The sequence below is a fragment of the Monodelphis domestica genome, chromosome 6, assembly GCF_027887165.1.
Source record: "Monodelphis domestica isolate mMonDom1 chromosome 6, mMonDom1.pri, whole genome shotgun sequence".
In the NCBI taxonomy this organism is placed as follows: Eukaryota; Metazoa; Chordata; class Mammalia; order Didelphimorphia; family Didelphidae; genus Monodelphis; species Monodelphis domestica.
The window spans coordinates 3,405,985-3,422,583 of record NC_077232.1 but is presented as its reverse complement, the minus strand read 5'-3'; the positions used below and the strand labels follow the sequence as shown (position 1 = coordinate 3,422,583).

Here is a 16,599-nt window from a genome sequence, read left to right as displayed (position 1 = left end):
GAGGAAGCCCCAGCAGGCGCCGTGCGGGCCAGCATCTCCTCCAGATGCTTTCGGCCTGCCCAGGAGAACGTCATTGCCAGGGGGAGAAGGGGGAGCAGAGGAAGCCCTCATGGGCAGACGGAGGGTCCGGGGGCTCCCTGCTTCAGCCCGGGCCCAGGAGAGTATTTTGGGCCGCTGCCGGGGCTGCCCGTCCCCAAGGAGGGTGGCCCAGGCAGCCTGCCCTTCCTCTCCTAGGAGGGTCCCCACCACCGCACTAAGCCACTGGCTTGTGTCTCTAAGATACGGGAGGCCAAATATTTGGGCTGCCTGGAAAGCCTTAACTCTGAACAAGCGGCCTCCTGCCGGGGGGGGGGGGCCCTCTCGAGCTGCCCTTTGGGCTCCCAGACAAAGCCGGCCCGGGACGGGCCTCTGGGCCTTGGAGGCTCCGAGGAGGACAAGGCATGTCCTCTGCCCCGTCCCTGATGGGGGAAGCCAGCCCCCGGGGGACGCGAGCTCACCAGCGGCAGAGATAGGGCAGCCCGAGCCCTCAGAAGAGCCGCCTTGGCCCCCTTGGGCGCTTCCCCGCCATCCCTGCTGCTGGAGCCCTCAGAGGAGCCTCCCCGGCCCCCTTGGGTGCTTCCCCACCAGCCCTGATGCTGGAGCCCTCAGAAGAGCCTCCCCGGCCCCCTTGGGTGCTTCCCCACCAGCCCTCGTGCTGGAGCCCTCGGAGGAGCCTCCCCGGCCCCCTTAGGCGCTTCCCCGCCAGCCCTGCTGCTGGAGCCCTCAGAAGAGCCTCCCCGGCCCCCTTGGGTGCTTCTCCACCAGCCCTGGTGCTGGAGCCCTCAGAAGAGCCTCCCCAGCCCCCTTGGGTGCTTCTCCACCAGCCCTGCTGCTGGAGCCCTCAGAAGAGCCTCCCCGGCCCCCTTGGGTGCTTCTCCACCAGCCCTGGTGCTGGAGCCCTCAGAAGAGCCTCCCCAGCCCCCTTGGGTGCTTCTCCACCAGCCCTGCTGCTGGAGCCCTCAGAAGAGCCTCCCCGGCCCCCTTGGGTGCTTCTCCACCAGCCCTGGTGCTGGAGCCCTCAGAAGAGCCTCCCCAGCCCCCTTGGGCGCTTCCCCGCCAGCCCTGCTGCTGGAGCCCTCGGAGGAGCCTCCCCGGCCCCCTTGGGCGCTTCCCCACCAGCCCTGGGTCTGCTGGAGCCCTCAGAAGAGCCTCCCCGGCCCCCTTGGGCGCTTCCCCGCCAGCCCTGCTGCTGGAGCCCTCGGAGGAGCCTCCCCACCCCCCTTGGGTGCTTCTCCACCAGCCCTGGGTCTGCTGGCAGGAGCTCGGCTCCCCTCAGCTTTCTCTGCTCCTTCCAGGGATCTTCCCCAAAGCCCAGGCTGAAAAAAGCAAAAGAAACCCAGGAGAAACCCGAGCCCTCCAGCCAAGCCGAGCCTAGGGGAGGACGCGGGGGATTCCGTCCTGGGCGAGCTGAGCGCGTCCTTGCAGCTCTCCATCTGTAAAATGGGATCATCCTGGCGGTCCCTCAAGGCTGTCGGCCCCGTGTAAGGCGCTTGCTAACTTAAGGCAGTAAAGCCAGGCGGATTCCCCAGCCTCCCGGCCACAAAGAAAGGCCAGGAGCGGCTCTGTGACTCACTCTGCCCCCACAGGCCCCCACCTGCCGCTCGCGGTGTGTCACCGCCTGGGCTCTGGCCGAAGCCCTGCAATTAACATTCCTCAGGCGCTTTGGGGCCAACGGCTGCTTTTTCCAGGCACTCTTTGGGCTTTCTGTTCCTTGACGAGCTTGCTTTTTTCCTCTCCTCCCTTCAAAGCCAACGAGAAGGAGCAGGGAGGCGGCTCAGGAGCTCCTGGCTGGGTGACCCTGGCCCAGTCACTTGACCCTCCTGCCTAGTAGTCCTTACTGGTTTTCTGCCTCCGTTCTAGGATGGAAGATGAGGGTCTTATAAAAATGAAAAGAAAAACAAAACTCCTGAGCTACGCAGAGCCAGAGAAAGCACACCCCACCTTGGCCGCGTCCCCAAATCTCCACGTCTTGAGCCCCTGGCGGGGTGGGGGGGTCCTCAGGTGATCCTTCCCGTGAGCGGCCCTTCCTGCGTGCGAGTTTCCTTCTCCATCTGCTCGGCCAGCTCATGGCGGGTTTCTCCGAAGCCGTCTCTCCCTCCTTCACCGTTTCTTGGCCGGCGCTTTCAGCTGTTCCACCATCCTCGCCGGGCGCCTCGTTTGGGGTCTTCTCGAGAAAGCGGAGCCCAGTTAAAACAGCACCGCCGGCTCCGGAGCCTGCAGAGAGCTGAGCGGTTTCTTCCCATGATCCGGGTTCTATGCATGGGGTGGAAGTCCCCGGAGGGCGGGAACCGTCTCGCTCCCGTCTTTGTAGCCCCGACCCCGGCACACTGTGGCTCCGGGAGGGCCCCCCTCAGAGAGCTCCAACGAAGAGGTGTGGAGGGAAAGGAAGGAGCCCTCCCATAGCATTGGCTACGTCCTCTTTTCTCATTTTATCCTACAACACTGTTTTTATCCCTACTTTACTGAAGAGGAAACTGAGGCAGATAGAGCGGGCGTGATTTGGGCGCATTCATCCAGCCAGGAAGTCTCCGAGGCTAGATTTGAGTTTAGGTTCCGGACTTCCGAGCTCAGCATTCCATCCGCTGCAGAACCCGGGATCGGCGTGGCTATCCCCGGGAGGTCAGTGTCCCCTCTCCCCGGCCCAGGCCAGACTCCATCCTGTCAGGGGTCAGAGAGTCAAAGATGAACCACCCAGCCCCTTCCTGCCACGGGGGAGCCTTCCTCGGAGGCGAGCTCCAAATGGCTCCTTTTGCCCTCCCTCATTAGCCAGAGGCTGCACGAGGTCAGAGCCAGAGGCGGACGGCGGCTGGAAGTGGGAGAGCATGGAGCGGGAGAGCGCCGAGGCGCCATTCCCAAGAAGGGGCAGGGAAGGGAGCCTGCAAGCCCAAGGGAGCAAAGGCGACGCGGATGCCTGGAAAGTGTCGAGTGCCTCGCTGGAGAGAAGGTTGGCAAGCCTCCAGGAAGGAGCGGCCATCTCCAGGCACCAGAACACTGTCTTCCGGAACAAGCCAGGCCGGTCCGTCTGTCCATTGTCCATCTGTCAGACGATAAGCGTGCGCTTCCTGTTTCACTGTAGCAAGCGGATGATCAGGGAATGCTGCCCATTTGGTTTGCCAGGTTGTTTATTCACAGTAGTTGGTGCCTCTTGTTATGGCTGTGGACACTACAGCGAGAGGATGAAACCGTTAGAAAGCTTTGGAAGTGGTTGACGAGTCAGACTCAGTGTGGCTCCATTTCAACTTGGCGGGAGTCTCCCATGGATCGCCCCAAGGATCCGTGCTTGATGTGGCGCCATTTACCCTTTTGCTCAATGCCTCGGTGAAAGGCTGAAGCAACATCATTATCTGGCAGGCAGCGTCTCCAGTGGATCCAAAGCAGGAAAGAAGAGTGAACAGGCTGGATGCCAGGATTGATCTCCTGGCCCTCCTGTCTCCGTCTCCTTCGCTGGATCTTTCCCCAGTAACCGACCGCCCCCGAAGCTCTGCCCTGGGCCCTCTTCTCGTCTCCCCCCAACTCTTTGGCTTGGCGATCCCATCAAGCTCCCCTGGATCTCATTGTCATCTCCCATCTACCTCTCCTGCCCCAGCCTCTCCGCGGACCTCTGCTGTCTAGCTCCAAGCACCTTTCACACGTCTGGAACTGGACATCCCAGTACACTTCCTGAACTCCTCGCCTTCCCTTCCTCCTACCTTTCCTAGTATTGTTGAGGCCACTCGCCCAGGCTGGCAACCTCGGGCCTGGCCTCAACTCCACTCCCTCTCACCTCTGCTCACGTCCAATCGGTCATCAGGAACCACTGCTTCCACCTTCATAGGATAATGAACGAGTCCCTTTGTGTTCAGAGCCAAATCCTCTGGAGCCTGCCTCGGAACGTCCATAAATGACAAGAGCGAGTCCAAGAAAAGGCCTCTCAGCACTCCTGGCTGGCCCTTCCCTTACCAAACCGCTCCTGAGCTCTCTGCAACGACCATCTGACTCGGGAATCCTCGCCACAGACCGTGTTGCCTGCCTTTCTCCAAATCGAGTTGAAGCTATTTATTGGTGACGGGCATTTTCTGAGTCCCTGTGATTGGGCAGCCTCTGGCCGTGGTCCAGATCAGAAGCTGGTCTTCCAAATGCCAGGAGTCCCATCAGGCAAGAGGAAGCATCTTCTGGGTGCCAAGGAGCCAGGAGCTTCCGGCATCCTCCCAGAGTTCATCCCCCCAAGACAGAGCACAGGTTCCCCTTCTACAGAGAAGCCCCAGCCAAGTATCGTTCTCAATTCAATCCAAGGGTGGGGTAGAGGATGGGCTATTTTCAAACTCAATAGTTCCTCTTCAAACTCCAAAGCTGATCTTAGGGTAGCAGGAAAGCCCAGTGTAACCCTGCGTGAGGAATGAGAGCAGCTTAATGGGGACAAACTAAAACCCTTCCCAATAAGATCAAGGGTAAAGCAAGGATGACCATCATCAATGCTTTTATTTACTATACTCAAAATACTATCTATAGAAATAAGAGCAGAAAAGGAAATTGAAGGGATTAGATGAGGCAACTGGGAAACCAAGCTATGTCTCTGTTGATAGGATCCTAGAAAATCAACCCCAAAAATATCAATAGAAACCATGAACAACCTTAGCAAAGTCACAAGATACAAAATAAACCCACATGGATTATCAGCATTTCTATTTACCACCACCATCATCCAACAGCAGAGATAGAAAAGGAAATTCCATTCAAAATAACTGAAGACAAAATAAATACCTGGGGGTAGACTACCAAAATAAGCCCAGCAACTATAGGAACGCAATCATGAAACACTCTTCATGCAAATAAGCAGATCTAAACAATTGGAAAAATATTAATTGCTCATGGATAGGCTGAGCCAATATTATGAAAATCACAATTAATTGATCTATTCAGTGCCACACCAATGAAACAACCCAAAAATTATTTCATAGAACTAGAAAAAATAGCAACAAAGTTCATCAGGAAGAATAAAGGGCCAGGAATATCAAGGGAATTAATAAAAGAAAAATGGGAAGGAAGGTGGCCTGGCTATACCACATCTCAGACAATACTACAAAGGGGTAATCATCCAAACAGTCTGGTGCTGCCTAAGAAATACAGTAGATCAATGGAATAGATTAGGTCATCCACACATGAAATACAGTAGATCAATGGAATAGATTAGGTCATCCACACATGGCAGTTAATGGGTTCTAATCCTCTAGCAAACCCAAGTCACTCAAGGTCCCATTAAAATAAGGATCATTGACATGAAAAAGATCCTGGTCTGCAGAGTCATTGATGGGAGGTGGGAGAAACTTTCCTAGACAGTTTGCCTTTGGCCAACTAGATCTCGAACCCTTGTACCTTTTGGCTCGTAACTCTGGAATTGGTTGGCTCCAGTGTGCTTCCCTGGGCCAAGCTGGTCCTCGGTTTAGCAACTGAGCCATGAGTCGGTGGCATGGGGCAACTGGAGATAAAGCTGGATTGTACTTCCCCGAGGCCACCAGGCAATGGGGTTCAATTAAACGATAAGAACCCTCAGTGTCTAAAAATATTTTTATTTATATTGTTCAATTTTAAGAACAGACATTTGTTGTTTAAAATTGTGAGTTCCAGGGGGCATCTGGTGGCTTAGAGGAGAGAGAGCCAGGCCTAGAGATGGGAGGTCCTGGGTTCAAATGTGGCCTCAGACTTTTTAGCTGTGTGACCCTAAGCAAGTCACTTGACCCCCATAGCCTAGCCCTTACCACTCTTCTGCCTTGGAACCAATACACAGTATTGATTCTAAGATGGAAGGTAAGGGTTTAAAAAAAAATTTTTAGTTCCCAAGTGTCTTCCTCCCTTCTGCTCCTCCTCTACCCCTTGAGAAGGCAAACAATAAAATATCGATTATACATGTGAAGTCATGCAAAACCTACTTCCATATTAGCACACATGCACACACACACACACACACACACACACACACACACACACACACACACACACACTAGAGTTAAATAAGTCTGCTCCAATTTGCACTCCGCCTTCCTCAGCTCCCTCCAGAAGTGGAGACGGTCCTTCGGCATGGAGCAAAGGCTTTCGCGGGGGCTCATTGTTACACCATCTGTGTGACGCCACTGAGTGAGCCTCTTATTCTGCTCCCCGGTCTGTCTCTATGGCCACCATCACCAGGTGGAGAGATGAGCCTCAGATGGCAAATACCCGTCTCTGAACACAGTCATCTCTGCCAGCTGCCCACCCCAGGGAGCAACCACATGGGCACCCTGGCCTGGGAGCCTAAGCAGGAAGATGGAGTGGAAAGAGAGCAGGTAGGACGAGCCTTGGTGACGTCGTTGGTACCCCTCGCTCAGAGGAACCCTCCCTGCCCTCTCAGATGTTCCTCCTTGTCCACAAGGCTGATTAGGGTCTTCTCCGAGAGCTCTTCGGGTCCAAACGCTCTTGACAAACTAGAACTTGAGACCAGGGATTCAATAGCAATAAGCCGTCGAGCCACAGTCCCAGATCTAGGCTGGAAGGGATCTTCAAGGTCCTCTAGCCCAACCCCCTCCTTTATTGATGGGAACCTGAGGCCGAGAGAGAGAGACAGAGAGAGAGACAGACAGACAGACAGACAGACAGAGAAAGAGAGAGAGAGAGAGAGAGAGAGAGAGAGAGAGAGAGAGAGAGAGAGAGAGAGAGAGAGAGAGAGAGGCTTTACCCAGGGCCATACAGGCTGGAATTTGCATTCAGCTCCTGTGAGCTCATCCCTGGCTCTCTGCCTTCTACCAGCTCCTAGCGGGATGGCAGTCCCTCCGAAAAGGAGCTGGGCATGGGACCAGTTGCCTTCAGATTCTACAGGAGGCCAGAGAGGGAGCCAGGAGCAGAGAAGCTGGAGCCTCCGGGCTGCATTCAGAAAGGCCCAGGGTCTTGCCATCCTCGGCTTGCTCTGCTCAGACCTGATTGGAGGGCTGCGTTCCATTCTGGGCACCCAATTTTAAGAGAGATGCTGATGAGCTGGAGAGTGTCCAGAGGAAGGTGGTCAAGGATGCCAAAGGGCCCCATGTTCATGTTACATCAGGATTGGAGGAACTGGGGGAGAAGGAAAGACTGAGGAATGCAGGGAAGCATGGCCACAAGCCTGAGAGAAGGCTTACCAGGGGGAGAAGGATTAGCCTTCTTCTACATGTTCCTACAGAGCAGACCTGGGGGCCATCCTGATGCAAAGGAACTTCTAACCACCAGGACCATCTCAAAGTGGAGAAAGCTGCCCCAGGAGGTAGTGAGCTCCCTGTCCCAGGACATCTTCCATCTGGAGCTCAGGATCACTCCTCAGGTCTAGCTGCTCCAAATACTCTCCCATTCTATAGGGCTACGGATAGTCACATAATGCTAAATCATGCCTCTGGTCCACATGACTTCTAGTCCATCCTCTGCAGGAAACCTCACTGGTCCATGTAACTTGGCAGGCCTCTCCCAAAGGCCCTAGAGCTCCCTCTGGGGGATTTAGGGAGGAAGTCTTCCAGAGTCTAGAAATGGGAATAAACTACAGCATCCTGGTGGGTGGGATGGAGTGTCTAAAAGGCTTGGAAGCCTCTAGAAAAAACTGAAGAGGGGAGATGTAGGGGATTGGGGGATTGCTTCCACTAGCCTATGGGACCCTGAGGAGGTGGCAAGGGCCAGTCTCCATGCCTTGCCACACTCCCAGCAAGGCTTTCCCAGGACTAGGCATATTTTATCACTTGTAAAAAGACAGGCTTTAGGAGAGACAAATGGCCTGTGCCCCCACATCTTGGGTTGGGGTTGGGTGCAAGACAAATGGCATTCCTAGTTATAGAGAACTTTTGAAGCTTCTCCCTAACTTGTCCAGGGCCATCAAAGGCTAAACACACACAGAGGAATCATGAGCCAGGTCTAGACATGCATAGCATCCTTTAGAGAGATATCCAGATCATCTACATGGATCAAAATAAAAAGAAAAGAAGAAGGAAAGAAAGGAAGGAAGGAAGGAAGGAAGGAAGGAAGGAAGGAAGGAAGGAAGGAAGGAAGGAAGGAAGGAAGGAAGGAAGGAAGGAAGGAAGGAAGGAAGGAGGGAAGGAGGGAAGGAAGGAAGGAGGGAAGGAGGGAAGGAGGAAGGAAGGAAGGAAGGAGGGAAGGAAGGAAGGAAGGAGGAAGGAAGGAAGGAAGGAAGGAAGGAAGGAAGGAAGGAAGGAAGGAAGGAAGGAAGGAAGGAAGGAAGGAGGAAGAAGGAAGGAAGACAAGAGGAAGGAGGAAGGAAGGAAGGAAGGAAGGAAGGAAGGAAGGAGGAAGGAAGGAAGGAAGGAAGGAAGGAAGGAAGGAAAGAAGGAAGGAAGGAAGGAAGGAAGGAAGGAAGGAAGGAAGGAAGGAAGGAAGGAAGGAAGGAAGGAAGGAAGGAAGGAAGGAAGGAAGGAAGGAAGGAAGGAAGGAAGGAAGGAAGGAAGGAAGGAAGGAAGGAAGAAGAAAGAAAGAGAGAGAGAGAGAGGGAGGGAGGGAGGGAGGAAGGAAGGAAGGAAGGAAGGGAGAGAGAGGAGAGAGAGAGAGAGAGAGAGAGAGAGAGAGAGAGAGAGAGAGAGAGAGAGGGAGGGAGGGGAGGGAGGGGAGGGAGGGGAGGGAGGGAGGAAGGAGAAGGAAGGAAGGAAGGAAGGAAGGAAGGAAGGAAGGAAGGAAGGAAGGAAGGAAGGAAGGAAGGAAGGAAGGAAGGAAGGAAGGAAGGAACAAACGAACAAAGAAGGGAGGGAGGGAGGGAGGAAGGAATGGAGGAAGGAATGGAGGAACGAAGGAACAAAGGAAGGAAAAGAAAACCACAGTCTCTACCCTTGAGATGCTCATAGGCTAATGGATGACAGGGCTATCATTCCAACCAGTCTGTTGAGAATAAAACATCCCTCCAAAGCTTTGAAAAGAAGCATATGAGCCCATTTGGGAGTGGGAAGAACTGTTGACAGATCTCAAAGGGAAGTCCCAGGTGGGGAGCAGGGGGGAGAGGAAAGGGGGAGATCTGTGTGAATCCTTGGATGAAGGCAGGACACCATTCCAGGTATGAGGAGAGACAGGGGAAAGATCCCAAGCTCAGAGACACAGAGGGGCTTGTATCCCTGGATCTCAGAATATGTGTCAAGGAGGGAGGAGACTTAAAGCCAAAAAAGGGGCCATTCTGTGAAGGGATCTGAAGGCCAAAGAAAGCATTTTGTATTTGCTCCTGGAGGTTACGAGGAGCCACTGAAGGTTCCTGAGGAAGGGGGTAACTTGGGCAGAGCTGGGCTTTGGAAAGATCTCTTTAAGGAACTTGGGAGAAAGAACACTATCCACGTCCAGAGAAAGAACTGTGGGAGCAGAAAGACATTAGAAAATCTATCCTGGACCACGTAGTGCAATAGGGACCAGATTAGGGTTTTGATGTTCAAGGATGGTCCTACTGCAAATATGAATAACATGGAAATAGGCTTTGAACAGTGATGCAGAGCTTGTAGGCTCTGGGAGGGGGAAGGAGAGAGCATGGAGGGGGGATCATGAATCCTGGAACCACGGAAAAATATTCTAAATAGATATTTTTAGAAAAAGGAAAAATCTCTTTAGTGGCAGAATGGAGGATGACCTGGAGTGGGGGAGAGCCTGGAGCCAGGCAAGCCCCTCAGCAGCTATTGCACTAGTCCAGGTGTGAGGGGAGGAGGGTCTGCGTCAGGGGGGAAAGGGGGGACTGTTCCAGAGATGTGACAACACCTTGTCTCTGTGCTCTCTGTGGGAGGCAGCAGTGATTGTTTCTTTTGGGTCTCGGCATGCCCAGCACCTAGCAAAGAGCCTCCCACATCCGAGGAGCCTAAGAAATGCTGCTGAGTTCATGGACGTTCTTGTGGCCGGTGGGGAGCGTGGGAGGGGGGTGCTCGCGGGCCTGGGCCCCCAGAAGATGATTTTAGCCTCTCCGGAGGATGTTGTGGAAGGCTGGAGGGAACCAGAGGACCTCAGGGAGAGGCTGAGCCGGCAGCAGGAGAGCAAAGCAGAAAAGGGCAGAGGCGATGATCTTGGTTGATTAGGAGGAAGCCCAGGTCCCAGGAGAGCACCGTGTGTCCTCTGCCGGACCCTCCCGAGTTTAAGAAAGGTGAGTCCCGAGGAAGGGAGCCAGGAGGGTTTCCCCAGCTCTAGACCTTGGACGCTGACCTACACCATCTTTGGGGTCTTTTCCTTTTGTGATTCTTACAAGACCCTGCGGGCTGTGGAGCCCACATTCCAGGACTAGGGCCCCCTGCCATGCAGTAGGGACAGCCAGGTGGCACCGTGATAGGGCACTGGGCCTCGGGTCAGGAAGGCTGAGTTAAAACTGACCGTCCTAGCTGTGTGGCCTTGAGCAAGTCACTTAACCCTGCTTGCCTCAGTTTCCTCTTCTGTCAAATAATCGGGAGAAGGAAATGGCAAACCCTCCAGGATCTCCGCTAAGGAAACTCCTGATGGAGTCATGAGTTATCCATGACCAAGAAATGTCTGAAGAACAACAATATGGCAGGTCCTGAGCCGAGCCCTGGGCCATCCCTGCCCTCGGCTATCCGGCTCCGTCTCTGTCTCTGTCTGTCTGTCTGTCTGTCTGTCTGTCAAACCCTCCCTTAGTGAGGAGTTGGGGGGGAGGGGCTGCCATGGGTGAAATCACAAGTCCAGACCAAAAAGGGATGGAAAGCAGCAAAGTCGGGGGAGGAAGAAGCTGGCCTTGGCCCTTTGGGGAGGAAATAAGCGGTTCCCCCACTGGCCTGGGAGGGGGCTGAGGGCACAGGGGGCCGCGGCCTCGCTTTGAAGCTCCAGCCCTTCTGATCCAGGGCCTGGAGGGGACCCGAGATGGGAGCTGGGGGAGACAGAGGAGGCCTCGGGGTGGCAGGACCCAGCTAGCGGGGAAGAGCCCGTACCTGGTCTTAGAGCGCCCTCTGCTGGCCGGAGCCTGGAGTGCCAAGTGGGAGGGCTCTGCCCGGCCCAAGCAGGAAGTTCCAGAGTTTGCCGTGGCCCGGGCCGCTCGGCAGAACCAGGAAGTCAGCCGGTTCTCTGCCCTCGGCCTCTCCTCCCTGGCACCCCTCTAGAGCTGGCACGGAGCCGCCCAGGTGGGTGAAGGGGGCTTCTCGACGCCCGGGTCAGGTTATTACGGTCCGCTCCTCCAGGCTGGGGGGGGAGGAGAGGAGTGGGAGGAGGCGCCCTGGACTCCCCCCACCTGGCTGAGCGACTCCTAAATGGGACGGGGCGGGGGACCCCAAGGGGAAAGCCAGGGGAAGGGGGGAGGGCTGTCGGGGGATGGGGGCGGGGGACCCCAAGGGGAAAGCCAGGGGAAGGGGGGAGGGCTGTCGGGGGATGGGGGCGGGGGACCCCAAGGGGAAGGGGGGAGGGCTGTCGGGGGGATGGGAGGGGCCTTTCCCTGCACGAACCTGGGGAGGAAATTGCTTCCAGGTGGGGTGGAGGAGCCTTCCTGCTGGCCGTGCTGCCCTGGGTCAGTCACAAAGCCTAGATTTAGAACCAGACGGCCCGGAAATGGCCTCCAGTCCACACTGAGGCCCAGGAGTCCTGGAACTTGCCCAGGTCCCAGAGGTGGTCAACACCAGGAGAGGCAGGACCGGAACCCAGAGCCTGGGCTTCCCGGAGCACCAAACGGGGATCTGAATGGCCGCCTAACCCACTCTCGTGCCCAACATGGGCCTTAGAGCTCTGCCAGCTAGAGAATGGGCGCCCCTGAGGGTGGAGATTTCTCTGAGACTGAGGCACCAGGGACAGATAGGAAGGCTAGAAGCATTTCTGGGCTTGTGAAAACACTGTCCAAATAATGTCATCTGGCTGTGGGGCAGAAGCTCTCATGAGCCTCATTTTACACCTGAAGAAGCAGGTAGATCAATGGAGGTTAAGTGACTTGTCCAGGGTCACACAGTATCTGAATCTGGATTTGAACTCGGGTCTCCTTGACTTTGGGCCATGCTTTATCCCCTGCATGACCTGGCTCAGTCAGTCATACACCAGGCAGAGCGATAACCACTGGGGATGGTCTTCACCCTCAAGAAGTTTATTCTCTAAGAGGGAGGTCAGTGATTACAGCAGGAGAGAGAGAGGGGACGGCCAGGAAAGTGACGGAAGCCCGGAGAGATGGAGGGTCTTGGTCGAGGAACAGCCAGGAAGGAAGCCAGGATCACAAAGATTTAAAAAGACCGAAAGGTGAAAAATACTCATTGTTCATGGATAGGCCGAGCCAATCTATTAAAATGACAGTCCTGTGTAAATGAACTTATTAAGTGCCATACCACTCAGAGATTGTATGGAATTAGATAATAATAAAATGATGTATTAATAAGTAAATCATGTAACATCAAATAAATATAAATAAATAATAAATCTCGTATTGAAGAACAGAAGGTCAAGAATATCAAGAGAATAGGGGATGGCCTCTTCATTCAGTGAATGGAGAGCCAGGCCTACAGAGGGGAGGTCCTGGGTTCAAGTTTGACCTCAGATACTTCCCAGCTGGGTGACCCTGGGCCAGTCCTTTAACCCACCCCCATTGCCTAGCCCTTACCACTCTTCTGCCTCGGAACCAATACTGAGTACTGATTCTAAGACAAAAGGGAAGGGAGAAAGGAGGAAGGATGGAGGGAAGAAAGACACCATGAGCAAATCAGGGGAGCATCGATTGGATTAGGACAGACTAGAGAGAGCTCGTGAGCCAGGAGACCGGAATGCCGTTGAGAGAGTGCTCGTTGGGGTCCGTCCAGCTCTGAACTTCTGGCATCCTTTCCTTCCAGCGGCTGCCTCCCTCCTTCCCGCCCAGGGCCATGGCTACGGTGGACCCCTTCCTCCTGGCACTTCACCGCATCTCCTGCAACCTGTCAAAGAAGGAACTGGAAGACATGAAATTCTTTTGCAAGAAGGACATTGGCAAGAAGAAGCTAAATGAGGTGGAGCAAGCCATCCAGCTCTTCTCCCTTCTGATGCAGCAGAATTTGCTGTCCGCCAACAACACAGCTTTCCTGACCTCCGTGCTCCGAAGTCTGAAGCGGGATGACCTGATCCAGGAGCTGGCCAAGGCTGCAGGGAGCCAGCCTGGTTCTGGGGCGCCGCTGGATCCAGCAGTGGAAGGTAGGGCGCGTGACTCCGGCTTTAGGGGACATCGGAGAAGCCTCCTCCTGTAGCAGCACCATCCGAGCACGGGCTTCTCAGCGTCCGTGTGCTGTGGCGGAGGCGGGTCTAGATCTGGAGTCAGGAGCTCCCGCTGGAGCCCTGCTTCTTCCTCGGATGACTTACTCCCTGTCCCGTCCTCTCTGGCTCTCAGTTCCCCGCCAGCCGCCTGAATAAGAGCGCTGGCCTGCCTGAGCTCGACGATGCTCGAGTTCCGACATTCTGTGCGTTCTTCATTCTCAGACCTTGTCTGGTTCCTGGATCCAAAGGGATCTCCAACCCTGAATGAAAGTGTACCATCGGGCTCTCCCTAGCAGGGTGTGCCCATCCCTGCGGAACCCTCGAGGCCTCCATAGCAAGGCCTGACTCTCCCACGTGCCCAAGAAAGGGAAATCCCTAAACTGATGGGGATACGTAACGTTGTCAGGAATGCCAGCCAGGCCAAGAGACAGATACCTGGGAGTCATTGGTAGGGACACTGGAATGCTTGAGAAACCAAAGTCACAGGTATTATCCTGCCAGACAAGGGCTAAATGGAAGAAATACTGGGGTAGAAGTAACAAGACCTGGCAACTGACTGCTCATGGAGCCTGAGAGAGTGAGCAATCAACTAGAAACCCGAGTGCCTAGAAGGATGGTGTCACCAACAATTGAGGGAGACAGAGGAAGGAAGGAAGGGAGGGAGGGAGGGAGGGAGGGAGGGAGGAAGGAAGGAAGGAAGGAAGGAAGGAAGGAAGGAAGGAAGGAAGGAAGGAAGGAAGGAAGGAAGGAAGGAAGGAAGGAAGGAAGGAAGGAAGGAAGGAAGGAAGGAAGGAAGGAAAGAGGAAGGGAAGGAAGAAAGGAAAGGAAAGGAAAGGAAAGGAAAGGAAGAAGGAGGGAGGGAGGGAGGAAGGGAAGAGAGAAGGAAGGAAGGAGGGAGGGAGGAAAGAAAGAAGGAGAGAAGAAAGGAAGGAAGGAGGGAGGGAGGAAAGAAGGAAGGAAGGAGGGAGGGAAGAAAGAAGGAAGGAAGTAAAGAAAAGAGGGAGGAAGGAAGGAAAGAAGGAAGGAGAGAGAGAAAAAGAAGAAGGAAGAAAAAAGGGAGGGAGGGGGAATTTTAAGATGCTGAGGTAAAGAAAGGAATGCATTGAGGTCAGAGCCTTGGTGGGTACAGGGATGGTTGGTGGGATACAGCAGACACTGGGTTTATAGACTTTTTTCCCTAGAGCCCTTACTAAGTGGATCTGCCTCTCATTTTGCAGAACAACTAGAGGTCACATTTGACGTTCTTTGTGGCCACGTGGGTCGAGACTGGAAAAGGCTGGTTCGAAAACTGGGCATTTCCCAGGTGGACATTGACAGGATAGTTTATGCACATCCTCATGACTTGAGGGAGCAGCTCTACCAGTCACTATTAGTCTGGAAAAAATCCGAAGAAAAAGAAGCCAACGTCTCCACCATCCAAAAGGCACTTCGAGACTGTGAGCTGAACCTAGTAGCAGACATCTTAGCAGACAAGCTGGAAAAGATGCATCTCTGAGAAGCCCCCAGGGGTGGTGACCAGAAGTCGAACAAGCACTAACAAACCACCTTGCTGAGCTCACTTCTTTCTTTCAGACGCATTTGTGAATTGAGGCAGTTGGACCCGAGAGCCTCGCTCTCCTGACAGTTGTCCGTACAGATCCACTACTCTGCCCTCGGCCCTCTTCTGCCCGGCTCCCTTGCCTTGGAGCCCGTCCACCTCTGGCCCTCAGAACATAGGTCAAGTCCGCGCTCTCATTCCGCAAAAGTCCGTGTCATCAGTTGGCTTCTTCCCTACCCCGGAGGCTCCTCCCTGGCCTCCTCCTATGCACGTTGTCTGACTTAATTGGAACAGAAGCTCTTGGTGGGCAGGCAAGCGACGGCCTTGTGTTATTTTACTTTGGTTCTCAGTGAGTAGCATAGTGTCGGCTCGTGTTTAGCGACTAAATTTTCATTCTTTCAACATCCCTTTGAAGCGACTGGGGATGTGTAGCCTTGAGAGGAGAAGACGCAAGGAGGAGCATGGAGCATTCTTCAAGTATCTGAAGGGCTGCGCTGAGGAGAAGGGGTTGGACTGGTTCTCTTTGGTCCCAGAGGGCCAATCGTGGGGAAAGTGAAGAGGAGAATTTAGGCTGGATGGCAGGAAAAACTTCTGAAGCCTGAGAGCTGTCCTGAAGTGGGCAGGCAGCCTTCCCGGGCTGGGGCAGGTTTGCCTGCACTGAATCAGGTCTTCCAAGATTATCACTCAGGCGCACAGCCCAAAAGTCTCATTTCATTTTCACCTGGTTGTCAAGTTGGGTCATCTTGCCTCTAGGGCATCTCTTTTGTCCATCCTCTTCTCCTCCTCCCCTCATCCAGGTACATGTTCATGTCCTCAACCTAGACTCACCCAATAGTTTGGGAACTTGTGTTCCTTCCTGCTCACATCTTTTCACTCATAGCTACCAAATGAATATTCTGAAAGCCTACCTCTGAACACAAAACTTCCTGCTCAAGAACATTCAGAGGCTTCCTTGTGCCCCTAGGATAAAGTACAAATTCATGTATGTGCTGTTCAAAAGCATTATAAAGTGCTGTTCTTCATTTATGATAAGACATCTCCCACCTCCAAACCTTTGCATAGGTGGCCCTGATGCCAGAAATGCTCAGCCTCTTCATATTCACCTCTTGGAATCTCAAACTATCAAAGATCAGTTCCATCACCTTCACCTTCAGGAAGCCATTCTTGGTTTTCCCTCACCATTCCCTTCACTTTCCATTTATTTCACATCTCTCCTGGATTGGCCTGTCTGAGAACATGTTTTGTTACCACCTCATTTATCCACTGTAAAACGTGGCTACTCGCAGCAATGATCTGGGACAATTCTGAAGGGCTCAGAAGGGGAATGCTCGTCACCTTTATAGAAGAACTGTTGGAGTCAGAATACTGATCAAAGCCGACTATTTTCCACATTCCTTTATTTATGTTTTTATTTAGTGGGTTTGATTTTATAGGAATATTCTCTTACGATAATGCCTAATATGGAAGTAAGCGTACATGTATAACCTTGATCATGGTGGGGAGGGAGGAAGATCATCTAAATCTTGTCATTTTGGAAAATGTATGTTGAAAATTGTTATTACATGTAATTGGGAAAATAAAATATATTTTTTTTAACCCTTACCTTCCATCTTAGAGTCAATACTGTGTATTGGTTCCAAGGCAGAAGAGTGGTCAGGGCTAGACAATGGGGGTTAAGTGACTTGCCCAGGGTCACCCAGCTGGGAAGTGTCTGAGGACAGATTTGAACCTAGGACCTCCCGTCTCTAGGCCTGACTCTCCATCCACTGAGCCACCCAGCTGCCCCCTTATGTATTGTTTCTAAGGCAGGAGAGTGGTAAGTCTAGGCAATGGGAATCAAGTGACTTGCCCAGGGTCACCCAGCTAGGAAGTGGCTGAGGCCAGAT

At 53.7% G+C, this 16,599-nt stretch overlaps 1 protein-coding gene across 1 annotated transcript; it reads left to right on the top strand.

The window, feature by feature from the left end:
• Positions 1-10,969: 10,969 nt before the first annotated feature.
• FADD (Fas associated via death domain) lies at positions 10,970-16,315 on the top strand. Its single transcript, XM_001381039.4, has 3 exons — positions 10,970-11,105; positions 12,783-13,116; positions 14,394-16,315. Exons 2-3 carry the CDS (start codon positions 12,813-12,815, stop codon positions 14,669-14,671), a joined length of 582 nt encoding a protein of 193 aa, XP_001381076.1. The 5' UTR covers positions 10,970-11,105; positions 12,783-12,812; the 3' UTR covers positions 14,672-16,315.
• The last annotated feature ends 284 nt before the right edge of the window (positions 16,316-16,599 follow it).